Source organism: Salvelinus sp. IW2-2015, linkage group LG27, assembly GCF_002910315.2.
Source record: "Salvelinus sp. IW2-2015 linkage group LG27, ASM291031v2, whole genome shotgun sequence".
Classification (NCBI taxonomy): Eukaryota; Metazoa; Chordata; class Actinopteri; order Salmoniformes; family Salmonidae; genus Salvelinus; species Salvelinus sp. IW2-2015.
The window spans coordinates 12,820,296-12,846,883 of record NC_036867.1 but is presented as its reverse complement, the minus strand read 5'-3'; the positions used below and the strand labels follow the sequence as shown (position 1 = coordinate 12,846,883).

General features: G+C 42.0%; 1 protein-coding gene across 2 annotated transcripts; it reads left to right on the top strand.

Moving 5' to 3' along the window:
• The first annotated feature begins 252 nt into the window (after positions 1 to 252).
• On the top strand, positions 253 to 26,564 carry LOC139023098 (ADP-ribosyl cyclase/cyclic ADP-ribose hydrolase 1-like). 2 transcript variants are annotated; one of them, XM_070435391.1, is made up of 9 exons: positions 336 to 775; positions 1,240 to 1,369; positions 1,502 to 1,637; positions 6,769 to 6,851; positions 7,488 to 7,561; position 7,792; positions 14,539 to 14,624; positions 14,919 to 15,002; positions 22,189 to 26,564. In XM_070435391.1, the coding sequence occupies exons 1-9, from the start codon at positions 552 to 554 to the stop codon at positions 22,244 to 22,246; spliced, it is 876 nt and encodes a 291-aa protein (XP_070291492.1). In that variant the 5' UTR covers positions 336 to 551; the 3' UTR covers positions 22,247 to 26,564. The 2 variants fall into 2 exon arrangements, with proteins under 2 accessions (XP_070291491.1, XP_070291492.1); XM_070435390.1 differs by lacking the exons at position 7,792; positions 14,539 to 14,624; positions 14,919 to 15,002; positions 22,189 to 26,564 and adding an exon at positions 11,351 to 11,488 and having other exon boundaries at positions 253 to 775.
• Positions 26,565 to 26,588: the final 24 nt, after the last annotated feature.

Below are 26,588 nucleotides of genomic sequence, written 5' to 3'. Positions count from 1 at the left end.
GTAAAAGTTGTAAATTACAGATACCCCCAAAAACGACCTAAGTGGTACTTCAAAGTATTTTTCTTAAGTAAACCACTGTAGTTTAAGAGGTACGAAAAAAGTATGAATCTTTAATATAAAGCTAACTATACCACAGTCAAATTGTAGGCTAGGCTATTTCACATTTTAATTTTATTTATTTAGCTAGGCAAGTCAGTTAAAGAACAAATTATTATTTACAATGACGGCCTACACCGGTCAAACCCGGACGACGCTGGGTCAATTATGCGCCGCCCTATGTAACTCCCAATCGCGGCCGGTTGTGATACAGCCTGGATTTGATCCAGGGCGTCTGTAGTGACGCCTTAATCACTGAGATGCAGTACCGTGCGTCGCAGTAGAGGTATTCGCGTGGTAACGTCGTAGCAAACTGTCCCTAAGGCCAACTCCGAAAATAGAACTCAGAGCACTGACGGTGTTGAAGGCAATAGGCTATCCCACTGGCACAACACAAACAAAAACAAAACCACCTTTGAGTGCCGATTTCACAGTTGACTTAACAAGGAGTAGCCATGGAGCATGAAGAATTGCACCGTTTTGCAAGGAAAAAGCGAAGGACTCGCCTCTGCCTAATCATGGGTCTCTGTGCAGTACTTTCACTTGTCGTTATCCTCGCTATTTCTCTGGGAGTAGTGAACAGTCACGTACTGTCTAGTTCTAGCCCATCGAGTGAAAGCCTAAAAAAAACGATTATTGACAAATGTGAAGCATTTATACAGAACAACAAATCTTCAAGGTGAGAAACTTTTATTAGATTTATTTTGCACATTTAATTGACATGTTTAGCTTATTGTTAAAAGTAACTCAAACTTCAGGTTAACTCATTTTGCAGCAGTTTATTCCATTGCCATAGTTGAATATAATTACATGTAGACCCAATTGTATTTAAGATGTAGCCTCCCTGTCTGTATGTGAACCTGCATTGCTTTATGGCACAGGTGGTTGTGGATTTGCCTTGTAACAACAGGGCGGCTAGCTTGTTCAAGCTCTGCTCTGATACTCTCTCACTGTTCCCCATCTTGCTATAATACAGTCAAGACAGCTTAACACAATGAGTGAACAGTTAAAACTGTTTAGTTTTCTCCTATTCAGTAACCATTTCTCAGGGAGCTATTCCTTCCTCAATCAATGATTGGCCATATTTGTATTTGTATGATAATGCAGTAATAGTATTCTTGATCATTCCTGTGATTGTTCCAGTGCAAACAACTGTCAAAAGATATGGAGTGCATTTCAGCAAGCATTCGTGGGGAGGGACCCATGTAATGTACCGATGGAGGCCTATGACCCCCTTATCCATACTGTGATCCAGGATCCTGTCTGTAACAGGGTGAGATACCCACACACGCTCGCTCACACACACACACCACTCAAATATATTCATACGTTTTGTTTTATTGACAGCTGCAAGTAAATATTTGTATTTTATTTTTTATTTTTTTACATTTCATTGCACCACCAGATGTTGTTCTGGAGCAAAACAAAGAAAATAGTGCATGACTTCACAGAGAAGCGAGATTGCTTCTTGACCCTCGAGGACACGCTACTCGGCTTCATCATGAATGGACTGACCTGGTGTGGCAAGGAGGAGAGCAATGGTAAGACTCAAATGGAGCTACACACCATCAGTCTGTACATTTTCATTCATTACATTTTTTATTGAACCTTTATTTAACTAGGCAAGTCAGTTAAGAACAAATTCTTATTTACAATAACGGCCTACCAAAAGGCAAAAGGCCTACGGGGACGGGGGCTGGGATAAAACTAATAAATAATAATAAATAGGACAAAACACACATACGACAAGAGAGAGAACACTACATAAAGATAGACCTAAGACAACCACAGCGCAAGGCTGCAACACATGACAACATAGCATGGTAGTAACACAACATGACAACAACATGGTAGCAACATGGCAGCACATGGTAGCAGCACAAAACATGGTACAAACATTATTGGGCACAGACAACAGCACAAACGGCAAGAAGGTAGAGACAACAGTACATCACGCAAAGCAGCAACAACTGTCAGTAAGAGTGTCCATGATTGAGTCTTTAGATGAAGAGATTGAGATGAAACTGTCCAGTTTGAGTGTTTGTTGCAGCTCGTTCCAGTCGCTAGCTGCAGTGAACTGAAAAGATGAGCGACCCAGGGATGTGTGTGCTTTGGGGACCTTTAACAGAATGTGACTGGCAGAATGAGTGTTGTATGCAGAGGATGAGGGCTGCAGTAGATATGTCGGATAGGGGGGAGTGAGGCTTGCGACGGGTATACAGAGATGACCAGTTTACAGAGGAGTATAGAGTGCAGTGATGTGTCCCATAAGGCACATCGGTGGCAAATCTCATGGCCGAATGGTAAAGAACATCTAGCTGCTCGAGAGCACCCTTACCTGTAAATCTATAAATTACGTCTCCGTAATCTAGTATGGGTAGGATGGTCATCTGAATCAGGGTTAGTTTGGCAGCTGTGGTGAAAGAGGAGTGATTACGATAGAGGAAACCAAGTCTAGATTTAACTTTAGCCTGCAGCTTTGATATGTGCTGAGAGAAGGACAGTGTACCGTCTAGCCATACTCCCAAGTACTTGTATGAGGTGACTACCTCAAACTCTAAACCCTCAGAGGTAGTAATCACACCTGTGGGGAGAGGGGCGTTCTTCTTACCAAACCTCATGACCTTTGTTTTGGAGGTGTTCAGAACAAGGTTAAGGGCAGAGAAAGCTTGTTGGACACTAAGAAAGCTTTGTTGTAAAGCGTTTAACACAAAATCTAGGGAGGGGCCAGCTGAGTATAAGACTGTATCATCTCCATATAAATGGATGAGAGAGCTTCCTACTGCCTGATCTATGTTGTTAAAGTAAATTGAGAAGAGAGTGGGGCCTAGGATTGAGCCTTGGGGTACTCCCTTGGTGACAGGCAGTGGCTGAGACAGCAGATGTTCTGACTTTATACACTGCACTCTTTGAGAGAGGTAGTTAGCAAACTAGGCTAAAGACCCCTCAGAGACACCAATACTCCTTAGCCAGGCCACAAGAATGAAATGATCTACTGTATCAAAAGCTTTGGCCAAATCAATAAAAATAGCAGCACAACATTGCTTAGAATCAAGGGCAATGGTGACATCATTGAGGACCTTTATAGGTTGTAGTGACACATCCATAACCTGAGCGGAAACCAGATTGCATACCCGAGAGAATACTATAGACACCAAGAAAGCCAGTTAGTTGATTTTTGACAAGTTTTTCCAACACTTTTAATAAACAGGGCAAAATAGAAATAGGCCTATAACAGTTAGGATCAGCTTGATCTCCCCCTTTAAATAAAGGACGAACCGTGGCTGCCTTCCAAGCAATGGGAACCTCCACAGAGAGGAGAGACAGGCTTGGCGATGATAGGGGTAGCAACTTTAATAAAGAAGAAAGGGTCTAAACCATCTGACCCAGATGTTTGTTTGTGGTCAAGTTTAAGGAGCTCCTTTAGTACCTCGGACTCAGTGACCACCTGCAGGGAGAAACTTTGTAGCGGGGCAGGCGAAAAAGAGGGAGGAGTGTCGGGGCTAGTCACATTAGAAGGGGTGAGCGATGAGAAAATGTTGTACGAGCAAGGAGGCATGGCTGAGTCAAATAGGAATCCTGACTTAATGAAGTGGTGATTAAAGAGCTCAGCCATGTGCTTCTTGTCAGTAACAACCACATCATCAACATTAAGGGACACGGGCAGCTGTGAGGAGGAGGGTTTCTTCTCCAGGTCTTTAACTGTTTTCCAGAACTTCTTGGGGTTAGACCCACAGAGAGAGAACTGCTCCTTAAAGTAATTAACTTTGGCTTTCCGGATAGCCTGAGTGCACTTATTTCTCATTTGCCTGAACGAGAGTCAGTCAGCCTGAGTATGCGTGTGCCGAGCCTTTCGCCAGCCAAATGCAATTCTTGAGGTGGTGGAGTAACTCTGCAAGATCATGGTCAAACCAGGGGCTGAACCTGTTTTTAATTCTAATCTTCTTTATGGGGCATGTTTGTTAACAATACCATTGAAAATATTAAAAAGAAGGTACAACCGTCTACGACAGAGGGGGATCAAGCTGATTCTATACCATTTTACAGAGGCCAGTTCATGAAGGAAGGCTTTCTCATGAAATTTATTTAGCAAGCGTCTACGACAAATCAGGACAGGTCGTTTCACTGAGCAGCCATTACGAACACAGGCTGTAAAACAGTGATCACTTAGGTCATTACAGAAACCATCAGTCTGATACCTATCAGGATTATTTGTGAGGATAACATCAAGGAGAATAGCCTTTTCTGGGTGTTTGGAGTCATACCTTGCGTGATTGGTAATAATCTGAGAAAGATTTAGGGAGTCCCATTGCTTTAGGATTTGGTCAGGTGGTTTAAGCATGTCCCAGTTTAGGTCACCTAGCAGTACAAATTCAGACTTAGTGTAAGGGGCCAGGCCGGTGCTGATGGAGGACGATATCACCCCGCAACAGTCAACAATGCTTAAAACCAGCTAATCAAATTGTTTGGGGACAGACTTGGTGGAGACAACCAAGCACTGAAGGTGATCCTTGGTAAAGATTGCCATTCACCCAACTTTAGAAGATCTGTCTTGCCGAAAAAAGTTATAACCAGAAAGGTTAACATCAGTATTCAAAACACTCTCAGTAATGACCAACACATCTGGATTGGAGTTGTGAACCCACACTTTCAATTGATCCATTTTAGGTAATAAGCTTCTAGTGTTAACTTGAAGAAAACCCAGGCTCTTACGAGAGCAGAAATCAGTGAAGCAGATATCAGAGCACAAGTCGGAATTGGGGCTAGCAACAGTAGATGGCCCAGGGTGTACATGCGCATTTCCAGATATAAACAGCAAGAATACAATCAAGGCACGGCAGAGGACAGGGAGATCTCTACAGTGTTGATTTATGACATTTGAATGTGAATTAGATGGCAACATGATCATATTGTACAGCAATTTCATCAGCTAACATGAATACAAAGCATGCGAGAGGTGGTTACAATAGGATGGGAGGCCAAAAGTCTGTGTAACCAATAGAGAGTCCGAGTCCCGTGTGTGGGAACAAACATAGTCTGTCCCAAGGTTGGGTAAACAAGAAAGTTCATAGTCAACAAAGCATGCAGGAGTCATGACGCAAAATATACAACGACTTGGGGCTAGCCATTGTAAGTTCAGAGTCACTCGCCCCAACAGTGCGTGTGTGCTGGAGGCGAGCGAAAGGGGGGGAGTGTGGTGGGGGTACCTGTACCAGACAGGGGGAGACAGGCCAGGGTAGATGGTGAACAAATCGCCAGGTGGAATCCATGCAGCAGTGCAGCAGGCAACTGGAGTAGGTGTCACACCCACATAACACAGTGATAGCCATAAACATGTCAAGTAAATTGTCAGATCTATGTCTAATCTAAAAAATGACAGCTAATAGACCATTCATGTACAGTATATACCACTAATGTACTGGTTGTTTTAGAATGCATCCCAAAAGGCAATCTCTTCCATATATAGTGCACAGCTCCACTCCCCTCTGTATGTATTTGGACAGTGAAGCAAAAGTTTTACATTTGGCTCTATACTACAGCTTTTAGAATTTGAGATCAAATGTTTCATATGATGCGAAAGTACAGAATGTTACCTTTTTTTTTAGGGTATTTTCATACATTTCTGTTTTACCTAGGCCCCTCATTTGAAGAAGTCATTAGTATTTGGGCAAATTTCCTTAGGATATTAAAGTAGTCAAAAGTTTCGTATTTGGTCCCATATATTCCTAGCACGCAATGACTACATCAAGCTTGTGACTCTACAAACTCGTTGAATTCATTTGCAGTTTGTTTTGGTTGTGTTTTGGGTTATGTTTTGCCCATTATGAACTGAGTGGGGGATGATAAATGGAGTAATTGTCCTTTTAAGTGTGTAGCTCAGATGTTTTTGACCACTTCTAAATGTTTCCTGATAATACCATGATTATGAATGAATCATGAATAATGATTATTGAGAAAGTTACAGAAGCTACAACAAAACATGCTAACCTCTCACCATTACCAATAACAGGGGAAGTTAGCATTTTTTGAGGGGTATGATCTTTGTTCATCTGTAACTTTCTCACTCATCGTTTATTCACATTTCATTCATGATTATCCATAATCATGGTAGCATCCACATTACCATGGAAGTGTTCAGAAACAAATTATATTCTTATTTACAATCAAATAAAATGTATGAAAATACCTTCAAATATTTGGTGACATTCTGTATTCTTGTCTCATATGAAACATTTGATCTGAATTCCAAAATGGTTCGGAATAGAGACAAAATGTTAGCTTCACTGTCCAAATACATGCGGAGGGGAGTGTTTATAGTGTACTACTCTTATGGTGCCATTTGGGACGGGCCCTTACTATACATTCGACCATGATAAAGTACAGTATAGCTCATGACATGTGGGTCAGAGCCAGAGGGCCTCAGCAGGTCCTCTGGCCAAAGGCTATTGTGATGGAACAGCCTAGGATGATCCAGTTTGCTTCCGTCACTACATTATGGAGAAACAAGCAAACAATTATGAAGTTTCTTGAAATTTGTGCTGTCAGAAAACATTTCCTTGTAATGCCTGCATCATTCCTTCCGTGTATGTGTGTGTGTGTGTGTGTGTGTGTGTGTGTGTGTGTGTGTGTGTGTGTGTGTGTGTGTGTGTGTGTGTCTGTCTGTTTCCTCAGAAACGTTCACCACAGGGTGCCCAGGCTGGACAGACTGTGTCAACAACACAGTTCGTTCATTCTGGAATCGGGCCTCAGCAGCAGTAAGTTCTTTTCAGACTGTTAGTGAGCCTGCTATGGCTAAGGTGCTTTGAAATCTTACACCTACCAGCCATGAATACAAAATGCATGGATCAAATATACTGATATGAATTAGATAGCCACAAACCAATCCAAATTCAGTCTGTGATTGTGATGGGGAGCAGAGGAAAGGGTTTCACTGTCTAACTGTTCATCAATTGGCCTTTGTGTCTGTTTCCATGGAAACACATTTCTTAGCTCTCTCCTGATTGGACAATGTCCGACATGGCGATGGGATATTGGCTACACACTTTCATGCAGTTACACTTTGGAATTCAGGACAGCACAACACATGTTTGTGTTGAATTTCCTATTCATAGACAGGGAAGTTCACAATATAATGTCTGAATAGATTAGTGTAGGTGTGGGGGAGAATTTGTTGTTTTTCTAAAACTGCGTTATGAGGGGTGCAGAATATGAGTCAGCAGTGGGAGTGAGTGACCTGTTAAAAATGAGTAGGATTCACTGGAATTTCGCTGTAAATTTACTGGAAATCTAAGCTTGTTGTTTCAAACTGATTTTGCAATTCAAGCGTTATTTTCCTTCACTGTGGGTGTTACTTCCCTTGTATGGAGATTGTATTAGTCTTTCCCTGTTAGTTTGCAGATGCCGCATGTGGTGATGTCACAGCCATGCTGAATGGATCTATTGCCACTCCTTTCAGCCCCACCAGGTAAGGTGCAATGACTGAGTCCTAAATGGCAACCTATTCTCTATAAAGTGAACAACTTTTGACCGAAGACCTACTGTATGGGCTCTGTTCAAAAGTAGTACACTATATAGGGAATAGGATGTCATTTGAGACACATTTATGTGTTTGGCCTGGCCCGCACCTCAGCACAACAATGTGATAGTCTTATCAAGTTTCACTGTGCAATGGAATGTGTTATTTCAACTGAATAGTGTAGTGATATTCTCTGCTCTGGAAAAATACAAATACTCACAGATAGGGCTGTGGCGGTCATGACATTTTGGCAGCCGGTGATTGTCAAGCAATTTACCTTTAATGAACATGAACACATTTAGCATCTCCCGGCTTCCATGCATAGCCTTCAAAGCCACTGATGGAGACCTTTGGAACATCTACATTTTAAAAAGTCTAATAAAAACCATCACAATGAATCCATTGTTTATTTTAGAAGAAGAAGAAATATAGTCTGTTTCAGAAGAACAGAATAACATACTCTGAGTTAGGCCCTGATCTGGCTATACCATATGGCTGTGCGCTACACTAGTTCATTTAGCAGGCAAGATTGGCTTAGAATTTCGTGGCATTTTATAGTATGAAGAATACAATTGAACAAAGCTGTATAAAATAGAAAGGATATTTTCTCCAAAGTATTTGAGGGAGTGCGCACATCCGGTTAAACACATCCGGTGTTTTGAGTGGTGTTTTGAGTGGTTAACAAAGAAACAGGTACTCATATATGCTTAATTTAGAGGTATTTATGTAACTTTAGCTGTGATACAAACTTTGGGCTATATGTTTAAATTTTTTATACATTCTAAGGCTGCATGATCAAATCAAATTGTATTTGTCACATGCGCCGAATACAACAGGTGTAGACCTTACAGTGAAATGCTTACTTACAAGCCCTTAACCAACAATGCAGTTAAGAAAAATACAAAAACATTTAAATAAATAAAAGTAACAAATAATTAAAGTGCAGCAGTAAAATAACAATATATACAAGGGGCTATATACAAGGGGTACCGGTACAGAGTCAATGTGCGGTGGCACCGGTTAGTCGAGGTAATTGAGGTAATATATACATGTGGATAGAGTTATTAAAGTGACTTATGCATTGATAATAACAGAGAGTAGCAGCAGCGTAAGAGGGGGGGGCAATGCAAATAGTCTGAATAGATGTTCAGTTGTCTAATGGCTTGGGGGTAGAAGCTGTTTAGAAGCCTCTTGGACCTAGACTTGGCGCTCTGGTACCGCTTGCCGTGCAGGTAGCAGAGAGAACAGTCTATGACTAGGGTGGCTGGAGTCTTTGACAATTTTTAGGGCCTTCCTCTGACACCGCCTGGTATAGAGTTCCTGGATGGCAGGAAGCTTGGCCCCAGTGACGTACTGGGCTGAACACACTACCCTCTATAGTGCCTTGCGGTCGGAGGCCGAGCAGTTGCCATACCAGGCAATGATGCAACCAGTCAGGATGCTCTCGATGGCGCAGCTGAAGAACCTTTTGAGGATCTGAGGACCCATGCCAAATCTTTTCAGTCTCCTGAGGGGGAATAGGTTTTGTCGTGCCCGCTTTATGACTGTCTTGGTGGGCTTGAACCATGTAAGTTTGTTGGCGATATGGACACCAAAAATCTTGAAGCTCTCAACCTGCTACACTACAGCCCCGTTGATGAGAATGGGGGCATGCTCGGTCCTCCTTTTTCTGTAGTCCACAATCATCTCCTTAGACTTGATCACGTTGAGGGAGAGGTTGTTGTCCTGGCACCACACTGCCAGGTCTCTGATCTCCTCCCTATATGCTGTCTCGTCGTTGTCGGTGTTCAGACCTACCACTGTGTGTCATCGGCAAACTTAATGATGGTGTTGTAGTCGTGCCTGGCCGTGCAGTCATGAGTGAACAGGGAGTACAGGAGGGGACTGAGCACAAGCGTGGCGGATGTGTTGTTACCTACCCTTACCACCTGAGGGCAGCCTGTAAGAAAGTCCAGGATCCAGTTGCAGAGGGAGGTGTTTAGTTCCTGGGTCCTTAGCTTAGTGATGAGCTCTGATGGCACTATGGTGTTGAACGCTGAGCTCTAGTCCATGAATAGCAATCTCACCTAGGTGTTCCTTTTGTCCAGGTTTGAAAGGGCAGTGTGGAGTGCAATAGAGATTGCATCATCTGTGAATCTGTTGGGGCAGTATGCAAATTGGAGTGGGTCTAGGGTTTCTGGGATAATGGTGTTGATGTGAGGCATGACCAGCCTTTCAAACCACTTCATGGTCGGTAGTCATTTAGGCAGTTTACCTTAGTGTTCTTGGGCATAGGGACTATGGTGGTCTGCTTGGAACATGCTGGTATTACAGACTCAGACAGGGAAAGGTTGAACATGTCAGTGAAGACACTTGCCAGTTGATCAGCGCGTGCTCGCAGTACACGTCCTGGTAATCCGTCTGGCCCTGCGACCTTGTGAATGTTGACCTACTCACATCGGCTGCGGAGAGCGTAATCACACAGTCATCCAGAACAGCTGATGCTCCCATGCATGCTTTAGTGTTACTTGCCTCGAAGCGAGCATAGAAGTAATTTAGCTCGTCTGATAGGCTTGTGTCACTGGGCAGCTCTCGGCTGTGCTTCCCTTTGTAGTCTGTAATAGTTTGCAAGCCCTGCCACATCCAACGAACGTCGGAGCCGGTGTAGTACGATTCGATCTTAGTCCTGTATTGATGCTTTGCCTGTTTGGTGGTTCGTCGGAGGGCATAGCGGGATTTCTTATCAGCTTCCGGGTTAGAGTCCCGCTCCTTGAAAGCGGCAGCTCTAGCCTTTAGCTCAGTGCGGATGTTGCCTGTAATCCATAGCTTCTGGTGAGGTATGTACGTACAGTCATTGTGGCGACGACATCATCAATGCACTTATTGTGTAGCCAGTGACTGATGTGGTGTACTCCTCAATGCATCAGAGGAATCCCGGAACATATTCCAGTCTGTGCTAGCAAGATAGTCCTGTAGCTTAGGATCTGCTTCTTCTGACTACTTCTTTATTGACTGAGTCACTGGTGCTTTCTGCTTTAATTTTGCTTGTAAGCAGGAATCAGGAGGGTAGAGTTTATGGTCAGATTTACCAAATGGAGGGCGAGGGAGAGCTTGTACGCATCTCTGTGTGTGAGTAAAGGTGGTCTAGAGTTTGCACATTTAACATGCTGGTAGAAATGAGGTAAAACGGATTTAAGTTTCCCTGCATTAAAGTCCCCGCCACTAGGAGCGCCGCCTCTGGATGCGCATTTTCCTGTTTGCTCATGGCGGTATAACAGCTCATTGAGTGCGATTTTAGTGCCAGCCTTGGTTGGTCTGTGGTGGTATGTAGACAGCTACTAAAAATACAGATGAAACCTCTCTAGGTAGATACTGTGGTCTACAGCTTATCATGAGATACTCTACCTCAGGCGAGCAAAACTCAAGACTTCCTTAGATATCGTGCACCAACTGTTTACAAATATACATAGGCCGCCACCCGTTGTCTTACCAGAGGCTGCTGTTCTATCCTGCCGATACAGTGTATAACCCGCCAGCTGTATGTATTCATGTCTTCGTTTAGCCACGACTCGGTGAAACATAAGATATTACAGTTTTTAATTGCCGTTGGTAGGATATACATGCTTTTAGTTTGTCCAATTTATTATCCAATGATTGTACGTTAGCCAATAGTACGGATGGCAAAGGCAGATCGTCTGCGGATCCTCACAAGCACCCGATCTCTTTCCGTGAATACCTCTTCGTCTTTTTCTCTGCGAGTGATGGGGATGAGGGCTGTTCGGGTGTCTGGAGTAAATCCCTCTCGTCCAACTCATTAAAGAGAAATTCTTCGTCCAGTTCAAGGTGAGTAATCGTTGTTCTAATTTCACAGAAGCCTTTTCGGTCATAAGAGACGGTAGCAGGATCATTATGTACAAAAATAAGTTACAAAAAATTGAAAAAACTAACAAAATAGCACGGTTGGTTAGGAGCCCATGAAACGGCAGGCAGCCATCCCTCTGGCGCCATCTACAAGAAACTACATCTACAGATGAGACTAATGATGATTTGAAAAAGGTTGCATGAATGGCATGAGCTTTGCTTAGTTTTAAAAAATCTCTCATTCACAATTGAAGCACTTGAATAATGTCTCAAATTTCCCTGCGGCATCCCCTTTGTCTGGCCGTAAAATCATGCCTTTTGCGGTCGTGGCCGTTGTGCCTTGAACTGAATATAATAATTATATAATTCCCTTCTCCCGGCTGGGCGCACCAAAGTATCTCACTCACATGGCTCTCAGTCACTTGATCAGGTCATTCTCACAGGCGACAAGTGAAGACAGACACATCGGGGACGCAATTGCGCGAGTCCTTATCCTATTCCGAGGCACGTATTGAAGAATATTGGAAGAAACTGTCCACATTTACTTTTTCATCAGCCAACAAGATGACTGGCCTAACGAACAGCAAAAGCACTAGCCTATGTCAGTCTACAGTCTACTATCCCCCATGTTACAAAAGTTAACCTATTCTATTCTGTGTGAAAAATAAATATTCCAAACATAGTCTGGGTGTAACGAACGTCGTCAGAAGACCAAGGTGCAGCGTGGTAAGTATTCATAATACATTTAAATAATAAATACGAATACTTGAACAAAAAAACACAACAAAAGACAAACGAACAGTTCTGGCAAGGTGCAATACACAAAACAGAAAACAACTACCCACAAACACAGGTGGAACAGGCTACCTAAATATGGTCTCAATCAAGAGACAACGATGACAGCTGCCTCTGATTGGGAACCAATTACCAGGCAAATACATATAAATACAACACACAGAACAAAACATAGAATCCCACCCCAACTCATGCCCTGACCAACCAAAATAGAGCATAAAAAGGATCTCTAAGGTCACCGGGCGTGACAAGTACCCCCCCCCCCCCCAAAGGTACGGACTCCGGCCGCAAAACCTGAACCTATAGGGGAGGGTCTGGGTGGGCATTTCACCGCGGTGGCGGCTCTGGTGCGGGACGTAGACCCTCGCCACCGACCCCGGACTGGGGACCCTAGCAGCGGGCCCCAGACTGGAGGGAGACTCTGGCGGCTCCGGACAGGAGGGAGACTCTGGCGGCTCCGGACAGGAGGGAGACTCTGGCGGCTCCGGACAGGAGGCACAGGACTCACCAGGCTGGGGAGACATGCAGGAGGGTTAGGACTTAGCACAGGTACAGAACTCACCAGGCTGGGGAGACATGCAGGAGGCCTTGTCCTTGGCCGAGGCACCGGATGCACTGAGCCGTGGAGGCGCACTGGAGGTCTCGAGCAATGAGCCTGCACAACCTGTCCTGGCTGGATACCCCCTGTAGCCCGGCAAGTGCGGAGAGTTGTAACAGGCCGCACTGGGCTGTGCTGGCGAACCGGGGACGCCGTGCGTAGGGCTGGTACCGTATAACCCGGGCCGAGGAGACGCACTGGAGACCAGATGCGCTGAGCCGGCATCATCCCTCCTGGCTCGATGCCCACTCTAACCCGGCCGATTCGAGGAGCTGCGATGTAGTGCACCGGGCTATGCGTGCGCACTGAGGACACTGTGCGCTTCACCGCATAACACGGTGCCTGCCCGATCACTCTCTCGCCACGGTAAGCACGGGGAGTTGGCTCAGGTCTCCTACCTGTCTTCGCCAATCTCCTCGTGTGCCCCCCCCTTCCCAAAAAACACTTCTGGGGCTGCCTCTCGTGCACGTTTCCTCAAGCCAAGTCCTCGTAGTGTCGCCGCTCCGCTCTAGCTGCCTCCAGCTCCTCTTTCGGACGGCGATACTCTCCCGGCTGTGCCCAGGGTCCCTTGCCGTCCAAAATTTCCTCCCATGTCCAGGAGTCCATTCCACCACGCTGCTTGGTCCTTTGGTGGTGGGTAGTTCTGTAACGAACGTCGTCGGGAGAAGGAGAAGACCAAGGTGCAGCGTGGTAAGTATTCATAATACTTTTAATAAATACGAATACTTGAACAAAAAACAACAAAACGACAAACGAACAGTTCTGCAAACACAAAACAGAAAACAACTACCCACAAACACAGGTGGGAACAGGCTACCTAAATATGGTTCTCAATCAGAGACAACGATTGACAGCTGCCCTGATTGGGAACCATACCAGGCCAAACACATATAAATACAACACACAGAACAAAACATAGAATGCCCACCCCAACTCAGCCCTGACCAACCAAAATAAAGACATAAAAAGGATCTCTAAGGTCAGGGCGTGACACTGAGACAGTTGTGGGATTCGATAGATCCCAAATTAATACACACTGGCATCAAAAAACATGTTTGAAGTAATGAGGCTGTCGCAACAGATCATAACGTTTAGCTAAAAATGTTGATAAACTATTAGGCTATTTATAGCACATTATAAGCACAGCAATGCACCACACGGCAGTAGGCTATAAGCGCTAATGTTCCATTAGCAGGAAAACACCATTCTCAAAAGTGACTGCAAATTATGCATGTAATGCTTTTAATATAAAGGTGCATTTTATGGCGAAAACGATCTTGCTACAATTTGAAACTCACGCTCTGCATATGTATGCCAGTTAAGCTGTAACCCGCTGTAAAGCAAGTTTGGTAGGCTACTAATGACCATCAGCAGCATCAGAGCTTGGAGAAGCTTAACTACCATGACAAAACGGTCACGTGGAATTTGACTGCATTCATGACTCGTGAACGCCGGTGTGGCAGTAATACGGTCACCCTAACAGCCGTACTCACAGACAACCAAGCCAAAACATAATTTTACCACAGCTGCCATTTCCACCAAAATGTAGAACCCCTCTATTGCCACAACACTACACATATTATTAGTAGACTGTTATGTTTTTGTTTGCTTAAGCAATAGTGCACCTACGTGTTGATTGATTTCATGTCAATTCTGATCTTTACGTATTTCTATGTTTGTCTTTTATGTGAAGTATTTTTCCACCATTGAGGTGAAAAGGTTCAAAGCTGCCAAAATTAAGAGCCTGAGTGTTGTCCTGGTGACCAAGGAGAATAAGGGTAAGCTTTTTGTCCAGACAAACTTGACGTGTGTGTGTGTGTGTGGTGTGTGTGTGTTTCTGTGTGTGTGTGTGTGTGTGTGTGTGTGTGTGTGTGTGTGTGTGTGTGTGTGCGCGTGTGTGTGTCATAGTTGATTTGTATGTCTTTCATAATCACTGCACCTGCATTGTGCCTAGTATGGGATTATGTAAAAAAGTAGAACAAATGTCTGTTTATAATTAGGATATATGTAGGCTTTATGTTTCATGGGATATTATGACATATTATAATTGTTTCATGTCTTTCTCTGCTAAAGGACAACCTGTGATGATCCCTCCTTACAGGACCTACAGAAAGAGATAGATCCAAAACTCAAGTATAATTGCAAGGCGGTTCCTGAGTAAGTGAGGTCACAATATAACTCTATTGATTACAGCAAATCCGTCTGATATTGTGTGCGTGTGTACACAGCAATTTCTCCAGTGTTAAAAAATGTGAAATGAACACTAACAGTGTTGTCTGTGGACCCCATATATACACTGTAACAGTGTTAAATGAACACACTTATTAGTGTAAAGCCTTATTCAGATATTTCAGAGTGCCTTTCGAATAAATTGTAGTTAACACCCATGACTGTATTTGTTAGTGACAGAGACATGGTTGTTGCGTTCATCCATTTTCGATCCTATGTACTTCACCAAATGAGATTCCAAACAAATATGTTATTGTCATTTTTTACATTTTATTTAACAAAATACCATACACTACCAGTCATAAGTTTTAGAACACCTACTCATTCAAGGGTTTTTCTTTATTTTTACTATTTTCTACATTATAGAATAATAGTAAAGACATCAAAACTATGAAATAACACATGGAATCATGTAGTATCCAAAAAAGTGTTAAACAAATAAAAATATATTTTAGATTCTTCAAATAGCCACCCTTTGGCTTGATGGCAGCTTTGAACACTCTTGACATTCTCTCAACCAGCTTCACCTGGAATGCTTTTCCAACAGTCTTGAATGAGTTCCCACATATGCTGAGCACTTGTTGGCTGCTTTTCCCTCACTCTGCGGTCCGACTCATCCCTAACATCTCAATTTGGTTGAGGTCGGGGGATTGTGGCCAGGTCATCTAATGCAGCACTCCATCCCTCTCCTTCTTGGTCAAATATCCCTTACAGAGCCTGGAGGTGTGTTGGGTCATTGCCCTGTTGAAAAACAAATGATAGTCACATTAAGCCCAAGCCAGATGGGATGGTGTATCACTGCAGATTACTGTGGTAGCCATGCTGGTTAAGTGTGCCTTGAATTCTAAATAAATCACTGACAGTGTCACCAGAAAAGCACCCCCACACCATAACACCTCCTCCTCCATGCTTTACGGTGGGACATACACACGCGGAGATCATCCGTTCACCCACACTGCATCTCACAAAGACACAGCGGTTGGAACCAAAAATCTCCCATTTGGACTCCAGACCAAAGGACAAATTTCCACCGGTCTAATGTCCATTGCTCATGTTTCTTGGCCCATGCAAGTATCTTATTATTATTGGTGTCCTTTAGTAGTGGTTTCTTTGCAGCAATTAGACCATGAAGGCCTGACTCACACAGTCTCCTCTGAACAGTTGATGTTGAGATGTGTCTGTTACTTTAACTCTGTGAAGCGTTTTGGGCTGCTTTTTCTGAGGCTGGTAACTCTAATGAACGTATCCTCTGCAGCAGAGGTAACTCTGGGTCTTCCATTCCTGTGACGGTCCTCATGAGAGCCAGTTCATCATAGCGCTTGATAGTTTTTGCGACTGCACTTGAAGAAACTTTCAAAGTTCTTTACATTTTCCATATTGACTGACCTTCATGTCTTAAAGTAAAGATGGACTGTCGTTTGCTTATTTGAGCTGTTCTTGCCATAATATGGACTTGGTCTTTTACCAAATAGGGCTATCTTGATGTTATTTTATGGTCAAACAATTTGCTTTGCTTTCAAAAACAAGGACATTTTTAAGTGACCCCAAACTTTTGAACAGTAATGTACAGTAGCTAGCTTGATAACTTGCTAGCTACAGGTAGCTGCCTACCGTGTACTCACTCGGCTCGGTCAGAGCAGTAATTATTAACATGAGATGATGAGCTACCACTACCAGCTATGGCTAGCTAATTAGCTATTATTATAGCTGTATTCCCCAATATTTGCGTGATATTTGTTAGCTAGCTAGACTAAAATGAAAACCTAACATGTAGCCTACCTAGCCATACGGTAGATGCTACTACTACTACCGCTGTAGACAAAGATCCCAACGTGTGTCTACTACATGAAGTTGAACAGCGGACCTTGGAGGTGAGGCAGTTCTGTAGCAGCAGCATAACTAGACCATTTTTAAATTGTAAAGTTAGGCACATGATGACTTAAATACGTATTCTATTTGATATGTATACTATTAAAATGTTTTTTCTTTCAGTAGTGGATTTTTAGTATGCTAACCTTTTGTAGGAGTGAACATTAAACCTAAAATTCCCTTTGTTTACTCACTTCCTAGTGCCTAGAGAACCCCAGGTAGACAGAATCTCAGCAGAAAGCTGTCAGACAGACTCTGATGCAGAGGAGAGCAGGGAGGAGGAAGAGGAGTTAAAGAGTAGCAGCAGTGCCAGTGAAGGAGTGACAGAAGAGATTGAACAAGCAAGTAATAAGAGAAATATATGTATGGACAGATTCAAAGTGAGGAAGAGGAGGTTTTAGATGATCCAGCACTGTGGCCAGATAAGGTACAATACCATGAAAGAGAAGCTATTGTTCGCTGACTAGCCAACAGGTGTGGTGAGGAGACAGAACTGTATAAAATCATGCCCCCATACTCAGAAGGCAAGCCATTCCCCAATTATTTACAGTATAGTAAGTCAGCAAACGGAAGAGAAAAGGTGCAGAGAGACTGGCTTATTTATAGTAAGAGTGTAAAGGCATATTGCATTCCATGTGTTCTTTTTTCTCATGAGCAGAGTAAACCATCAGCCAGTTCTCTGAATAGTAAGGATGGCTATAAGATATCGTCAGTGAAATGGTGGAGAATGTATGACAAACTACCAGAGCATGAGGATGGTGTGTCTCACAAGAACTGTTACTGGAAATGGAAAAATCTGCAGCATACCATTAAAACAGCTACATGCATAGACAGTCAGCTTCAAAAACAAATTCAGTCAGAAATGTATAAAAACAGAGCACTTCTAGAAAGGATTTTGGATGTGACATTGTACTTAGCATCTAGGAATCAGCCATTCCGGGGCTATTGTGACAGAAGAGATTGAACAAGCAATCTTGATGATGTGCATACTGGACATTACCTAGGCTTACTTGAACTGTTATCAAATTATGACACGCTATTACATGAGCACTTACAGAAAATCAGGGACAAAAAGAAAGGAGCACGACTGACTCTTTACCTCACACCCCTGAGAGACAAAACGAGTTCATAGAAATATGTGGTCAAAGGGTTTTGAAAACAATACTTTATGAAAGAGAAGATGTAATCTATTACTCGGTTATATGTGATGCAAATCCAGACATTTCCCATACTGAGTTAAATGTATTATTGGTGAGATATGTACACAAAGATGAAGTCTAGGGATCAGTTGAATGGGAAATAATTTAACATTTTATTGAATTTAAAGACTGCTAGAAAGACAGGCAGTGAAATTTCTGAAATGATTTTGAGTGCATTGGAAAGGCATGGTATTGACATCGCAGATTGCCATGGTCAAGGCTATGATAAAGGTGCAAATATGTCAGGGGGAGTGAAGGGAGTTCAAGCACACATACTGCAAAAGAATCCACTGGCCACATACTCACCTTGTGCCTCCCATACTCTTAATCTTGTGGGTGTACATTCAGCTCAGTTGTGCCCAGAAGTATCAACCTTTTTTGTGAATCGTCTTTACAATCTGTTTAGTGCCAGCCCAGAGCGATGGGCCATTCTCAAGGAAAAGACTGGCTGCTGTCTTAACCGCCTTTCAGACACACGATGGTGTGCGCATATTGCTGCGGTCCAACCAGTGGCAACTCATTTACCGCATATCATCAAGGCCCTAGACATGCTTCTTGCCAACTGCAGCCTGACAAACGAAGCCAAGTCTGTGGTCTGAAAAGCTACTTCATGTCTTTCAAGGCAATCTTCTTGCTCACTTTTTGGGAAAAAGTTTAGCAGTTTATTGAGAATAGAAGCCTAATTCTTCAGTCCGGAAATATTTCTCTGGACACTGAAGCAGCTCACATTAAGGCACTACAAGAAGGAAGAAATAAGGCTCTGCGTAATCAATGGGACACTCTTCTGGCAGAATCCTCCATGGTGGAAAATAAAATGGGTGTAACTACTCAGTTTCACAGTGAACAGAGGAGCCGCCAGAAAAAAAGAAAAAGTTTCCCTGATGAGACCAAAGATGACATAGCAAATGAAAAGAAGTCAGACACTGGATTTCGCAACACAGTGTTTGATGTGGCTCTGGATAGTATAATCAGTCATTTGGACATGCGGTTCCACACGATTGCAGCTATATGCGAGTAGTTTTCACCAATACTCACATTTAGGAAAATGACTGAAAACCAAATTTGTGTATCTTGCCACAAATTGAGAAACAAGTACTCCAAAGATCTCGGATGGATTTGAAAATGAAGTGCGACATCTAAAAGAGGATATGGTGCTACTTTTTCAGATAGTCTTTCTCCTCTAAAGCTCCTAAATGCCATCCACAAGATGCAGCTACAGAGCATTTTTGGAGACGTGTGCATTGCACTGTGAATCTTCTGTACAATGACCTGTAACAGTTGCTGGAGGTGAACGTGCCTTCAGGAAGCTGAAACTTATAAAGCTCTACAATGTGCCAAGACAGGTTGAACAGCCTTGCCATCCTTTCAATTGAAAACCAGTTAGCTAGAAAATGAAACTTTAAAGACATTATAAAGGAGTTTGCTCACAAGAAGGCTTGACGCTTGGTGCAGTGTAACCTCTTGAGTTTTGTTTACAGGGAACAAACACAAGGACAAATGCCTTAACCTGTTCTACCCAAGCCTGCCCGGGGATGGTCAAAATACTGTTTCAGAGTATTTTCTGCCATGGTTTATCTCCTGTTGAATTTACTCAGGAATACCCACATAATGTCTTGACACTACAGTTGTAGTTTCACAGATGCTTGTTCTCTGTAGGTACCACATTTATGCCTGCAGTCCACATAGTTCAGGATTTCTATTTTATTTGGGGGATGTTATTTAGGCATATATTTAGAAATGATGCATAGGGCAAAAGAGGGTTAGCCTTGTTTATAATAATTGGTAATAAATTATTTAATCTGAAACATGGATCATTGGTAATTTCTAAATTAAAACTGACTACAATACCATATATGAAAAGATAAGTCACCAAATGTGAATTATGTATAATAAAGCATAAAAAAATCCCATGACACAGACAGCTTTTGTTAACATTAGGAACCAAAATTGTTTGCAATAGTGTTAATATAGGCAAAGGATGAAGGTGGAAACTAGAATCTGCACAATTGTAGTACAGAGCAGCAGAAGCTTATAGTTAGTACATTTAATAACACATATTGTTCAGTATGTTATTTTAATCTGAAACATTCTGATTTCTATGTTAGGGGCCCGGTAGTTTATTTTTCATGGGTGTACGTACATGAGTGTACGTATTTCATAAGGCCTTATTTTGAAGTCCTAGTTTTACCCTAATTCAAGGGCCTGATACTCATACACATCACCTTGAACCAAATTACTAACATCTTCTAAACTAATCCAATATGTTTCTTGTATTTATTGCACCGGTTACTGAAATGGTCGTTCTATACTGAACAAAAATATAAATGCAACGTGCAACAATTTCCAAGATTTTATTGAGTTACAGTTCATATAAGAAAATCAGTCAATTGAAATACATTCTTTAGGCCCCAATCTATGGATTTCACATGACTGAGAATACAGATATGCACCTGTTGTTCACAGATACCTTAAAAACAAAGGTAGGGGCATGAATCAGAAAACCAGTCAGTATCTGATGTGACCACAATTTACTCCATGCAGCGCGACACATCTCCTTGTTGATCAGGCTGTTGATTGTGGCTTATTCCTCTTGAACGGCTGTGCGAATGGGTTACGTGTATGTTGAGTACGCAGGCCATTGAAGATCTGGGACATTTTCTGCTTCCAGGAATTGTGTACTGATCCTTGCGACATGGGGACGTGGATTATCATGCTGAAACATGAGGTGATGGCGGTGGAGACAATGGGCTTCAGGATCTCGTCACGGTATCTCTGTGCATTCAAATTGCCATCAATAAAATGCAATTGTGTTCATTGTCTGAAGCTTATGCCTGCCCATACCATAACCCCACAGCCACCATGGGACACTGTTCACAACATTGACATCAGCAAACTGCTCGCCCACACGAAGCCATACATGTGGTCTGTGGTTGTGAGGCTGGTTGGATGTACTGCCAAATTCTCTAAAATGACGTTGAAGGCGGCTTATGGTAGAGAAATTAACATTTATTTCTTTAGCAACAGCTCTGGTGGACATTCCTGCAGTCAGCATGCCAATTGCACGCTCCCTCAAAACTTCTGACATCTGTAGCCTTGTGTTGTGTGACAAAACTGCACATTTAGAGTGGCCTTTTATTGTCACCAGCAGAAGGTGCACCTGTGCAATATGCTGTTTGATCAGCTTCTTGATATGCCACACCTGTCAGGTCAATGGATTACCTTGGCAAAGGAGAAATACTCACTAACAGTGATGTAAACAAATTTGTGCAAAACAATTGAGAGAAATACGCTTTTTGTGCATCTGGAAAATGTGTTTTCAGCTCATGAAACATGGCACCAACACTTTACATGTTGCATTTATATTTTTGTTCTGTGTAGTTTAGGTGCTTTAGGTACTCATAGCTTAGTTTTCCCAATTCTGGCAATCATTTTGAATACAGGTTGCGGGTGATAAAATATTTCCAAAGTTGGATATCCAACAGGAGTTGGATTCCAACAGGAGTTACACATCACCTTGCAAGACAGTATAACAAAACTTCCATGCCAGAAAACCATTATATTACTCACGAAAAAAAGGTTTAGATTTGTTCCTAAAGGGGTACAAACACTTGTCACTGTAGTTGTACCCTTTAAGGTCATCCTTTGTACCACAAAGTGATGTGTATGAGTTTCAGGCCCCTGTTTTAGAGGAAAACTAGGCTCTCAAAATCAAGCCGTATGGTAGGTATTGTGATCATTTTATTTAAAAAAAGATGAAAACATGGTTCTTTAGGTCTCACTTGGACCGAAGATGGATGAATGAAGCAGCCATGGGTGGTAACTCTAAAATTTACTTGAAAATGCAAGGCACTCTTGGAATTATTTGAATAAGACATTACACTAAGCAGTGTGTTCATTTAACACTGTTCCGTTGTCTATATGGGTCCACAGACTCAGTGTTAATTTTGTTTTTGTTAACACTGGAGAATTGTCTGTGTGTGTGCATACGTGTGTGTTTATGTATGCTTATTTGAAACAACACTAAAGACACCTCTCGCTCTCCTCAGGTCTAAGATCCAGTACTGCATTTCCCACCCAGACACAGCTTGTGGCGCCTGCTGGTAATACTGTCCAATCAGCAGTGACCAAGGCGTGGTTGTCAAGAGTATAAATGGATATTATTCCATCATGGAACCATGAACTAATATTTGAAGTGCCATCAAGCAGCCCTAGGCATAGCTTCCATTCGGCATAGCTTCCATTCTTTACAGAAGTTCTTACAATTTAATCATTTCCATAGTATCTACTTTTATCTTCAATAACAATTGCACCCTTTAGCAACCTAATTTTCATTATCTCCAGCACAATAGAACAGCGATGCCATAGGGGAACCATTTTCATGGGATGGTTCTTTGAAGAACCATACAAAAATTCAAATCCAAAAATGTTTCGGCCCTCTAGGACCAGAATTTAAAAGCCCTGCTGTAGGTTTTTAAGCCTTATTTTTGCATTGTGCTGTTGGTGGTAGGTGCATTCGATTCAGCTGCCCTGTGTGCCGGGTATGTGGAGTGTTCCAATTTAGCACCATTTAATGTGTCCAAAGGTACAAATCCGACTTCCCGGCGGGCTCAGAGAGCAAATGAAGTGCACTATAAGCCTAACGCTGGCCAATTGGATTTCTCAGATTTGTCTGCAGCAACATAGCAGGTGTAAAAAAAAAAATGCTACAGCGAAGTTGATACTGTGAGATTTCAAAACTTTTAAAATCATGACTAGAGAGAGACTGTCATCGAATACAGCAAATACAGTTGAAGTCGGAAGTTTACATCCACTCAGGTTGGAGTCATTAAAATTCATTTTTCAACCACTCCACAAATTTCTTCTTAACAAACTATAGTTTTGGCAGTCGGTTAGGACATCTACTTTGTGCATGACACAAGTGATTTTTCCAACAATTGTTTCCAGACAGATTATTTCACTTATAATTCACTGTATCACAATTCCAGTGGGTCAGAAGTGTACATACACTAAGTTGACTGTGCCTTTAAACAGCTTGGAAAATTCCAGAAAATTATGTAATGGCTTTAGAAGCTTCTGATAGGCTAATTGACATAATTTGAGTCAATTGGAGGTTTACCTGTGGATGTATTTCAAGGCCTCCCTTCAAACTCAGTGCCTCTTTGCTTGACATCATGGGAACATCAAAAGAAATCAGCCAACCTACATTTTTTTATTGTAGACCTCCACAAGTCTGGTTCATCCTTGGGAGCAATTTCCAAATGCCTGAAGGTACTATGCTCATCTGTACAAACAATAGTACGCAAGTATTAACACCATGTGACCATGCAGCCGTCATACCGCTCAGGAAGGAGACGCGTTCTGTCTCCTAGAGATGAACGTAATTTGGTGCGAAAAGTGCAAATCAATCCCAGAACAACAGCAAAGGACCTTGTGAAGATGCTGGAGGAAACAGGTACAAAGTATCTATATCCACAGTAAAACAAGTCCTATATCGACACAACCTGAAAGGCCGCTCAGCAAGGAAGAAGCCACTGCTCCAAAACCGCCATAAAAAGCCAGACTACGGTTTGCAGCTGCACATGGAGACAAAGATCCTACTTTTTGAAGAAATGTTCTCTGGTCTGATGAACCAAAATTGAAATGTTGGCCATAATGACCATCGTTATGTTTGGAGGAGAAAGGGGGAAGCTTGCAAGCCGAAGAACACCATCCCAACCGGGTAGCACAGGGGTGGCAGCATCATGTTATGGGGGTGCTTTGCTGCAGGAGGGACTGGTGCACTTCACAAAATTGATGGCATCATGAGGAAAGAAAATTATGTGATATATTGAAGCAACATCTCAAGATCAGTCAGGAAGTTAATGCTTGGTCGCAAATGGGTCTTCCAAATGGATAATGACCCCAAGCATACTTCCAAAGTTGTGGCAAATGGCTTAAGGACAACAAAGTCAAGATATTGGAGTGGCTATCACAAAGCCCTGACCTCAATCCTATAGAAAATTTGTGGACAGAACAGAAAAAGTGTGTGCGAGCAAGGAGGCCTACAAACCTGACTCAGTTACTCCAGCTCTGTCAGGAGGAATGAGCCAAAATTCACCCAACTTATTGTGGGAAGTTTGTGGAAGGCTAACTGAAAAGTTTGACCCAAGTTAAACAATTTAAAGGCAATGCTACCAAATACTAATTGGGTGTATGTAAACTTCCCACTGGGAATGTGATGAAAGAAATAAAAGCTGAAATAAATCATTCTCTCTACTATTATTCTGACATTTCAGATTCTTAAAATAAAGTGGTGATCCTAACTGACCTAAGACAGGGAATTTTTTACTAGGATTAAATGTCAGGAATTGTGAAAAACTGAGTTTAACTGTATTTGGTGTATGTAAACTTCTGACTTCAACTGTAGTTCATGTTTAAGTTCTTACTCCGCACTGTCAACACTTTTTATTCAACACTTTGGCTATATAAGTTATAAAATGCTCGTTCTTCTTACTTCCACTCGTGCTACAACCAGCACTGCAGCTGTAATAAATGAGTAGGAAAGTGTATCGATAGGCCTGCGTCGTTATTATTAGCGGCTTGGGTCTTTTTTAATATTGAGGAATATTTTCACTTTCTCTGTTCATAGGAGTAACAGCATGAATTTGTGCATGAGGCTGAAATAATGCGGTCCAACTGGAGTTTCGCCATCAACTGGAAGACGTGCCCCTTTTTGATCAGTGTCAGTGGAGGAAAGGGTGTTAAGGAGCGCAGTTTGCGGGTCATGTTTTGGGGGACGCATGACTCGACCGTCGCCTGTCCCGAGCTGGAAGTTGCAGCTATGAGACAAGATCGTAATTGGATATGACGAAATTGGGGAGAAAAAGGGGGGAAAATACAAATTTAAAAAAATTACAACTGATCTATTACCAGTGTGATCATATATCCTACCTAAAATGTTGAAATTTAATTTAAAAAAAAAATGGTTTGAACAACAATGAATTGGCAGGGAATTTCAAGCAAAGCCAATATGCAGTGATAATGTATCTGGCCTTTAGATCATTGCACTAACCGCATTGCTCCAGTACTTTTTTTAATAGGTTAAGGAGCATAGGCTTCTGAGCAGTAGATCTCAGCTTGCATTTTGACTCAAAGTGACCTTGACGTAGACTCCTATATGTTAAATACATTTTTTATTCTTTAAGACAATACGTATTTCATAGTGCCTTCTTTTGAGAGCCTAGTTTTACCCTAATTCAGTGGCCTGAAACTCATAGTTTACAGGCCACATTAGGCCTGCAACTCACATTATGCTGGCTTACAAAGTGATATTTAATTCCTATTGGATTCCAGTGGGGATATCCAACCTTTTTTTTATCATTCACCTTCAACCTGCATTCAGATTGACTGCCAGGTTTGGAAAGACTAAGTTATGAGACTACCTTTTACATCTACTGTAAAGTGGAACAACCAAGTCCAAGTAACAGACTGGAATAGTTTAGAAAAAACGTATTAATTATTTTTGAGTAACAAAAGATTAATTCATCGATCAATGTAAATGAAAAAACATAGATGTTGTTACAAGAAAAGTAAAAAAATCTACCTGCAGTAGAGAATGCTGGGAAATGTGATAATGATGGGTGTGATTTTGGTTGAACTCTGGTTATTAACACCAACACTGGGGTTATTTTTTATGTTAATTTAACAATTTACAGGGTTAATTTAACTCTTGAATCAACACTAGAAATGTTACACTGAAAAATCAACACTAGTTAACACTGGTCAATTTTCACATATGTAGACTCTGGTGTGGTACTGGAGATATGGAAAATGAGGTTGAAAAGTTAACTAGGGTTTGTATTACCCTACAAATGGACAGCCTATTTAAATTACATAAACAATCTTGTGAATTAACTTTGTCAGTCATATCAAACTTTGTCAATGCCATACCTTTTGTAAATGGAATTGGGGGTTATATTTCACCATGTTATAGCTAATACAGCTAACATATACTAAAGTGGACCTGCAATGTTGATGATTTATTTCTATTGGGTTTTATTGGTTAGTTATGTAGCTGGCAATCCGAAATGTATTTCTCAACCCATAAGAAGTTATAATAATCTGAATTAACTTGATTTTGTACGACAGAAATTTGAACTATCAAAAGGTGCAAGGAGAAGCACTTTTGTTTTCATGAGATTTGTAGCCTACTGTTTGCTTTATTTATTCATCTGCTTTCCTAAAATGCACTAGACGTGGGTGTTTGGAAAGTCTTTCGCGCTTCGTGGTTTTAATAGTTAGTGATGCTTTCTGCCTGTGTGGAGTTATCCTGTCCTATGTAGGTATACATATGTGTGTGTTTGTAAATGAGCAAATGCTGGAGAAGACTTTTATTAAAGGAAGTTAACTCTTCAGTGTCCAAACCAGGGGGCCTTAAAATGCATTACTATATGAGTGTTGCAGTATC

Coding starts and splice junctions, on each gene's coding strand:
- LOC139023098 (XM_070435391.1), top strand. CDS start 552: ATGGAGCATGAAGAATTGCACCGTTTTGCAAGGAAAAAGCGAAGGACT. Junction 776..1,239: donor CAGAACAACAAATCTTCAAG/GTGAGAAACTTT, acceptor TGATTGTTCCAG/TGCAAACAACTGTCAAAAGA. Junction 6,852..7,487: donor GGAATCGGGCCTCAGCAGCA/GTAAGTTCTTTT, acceptor TTTCCCTGTTAG/TTTGCAGATGCCGCATGTGG.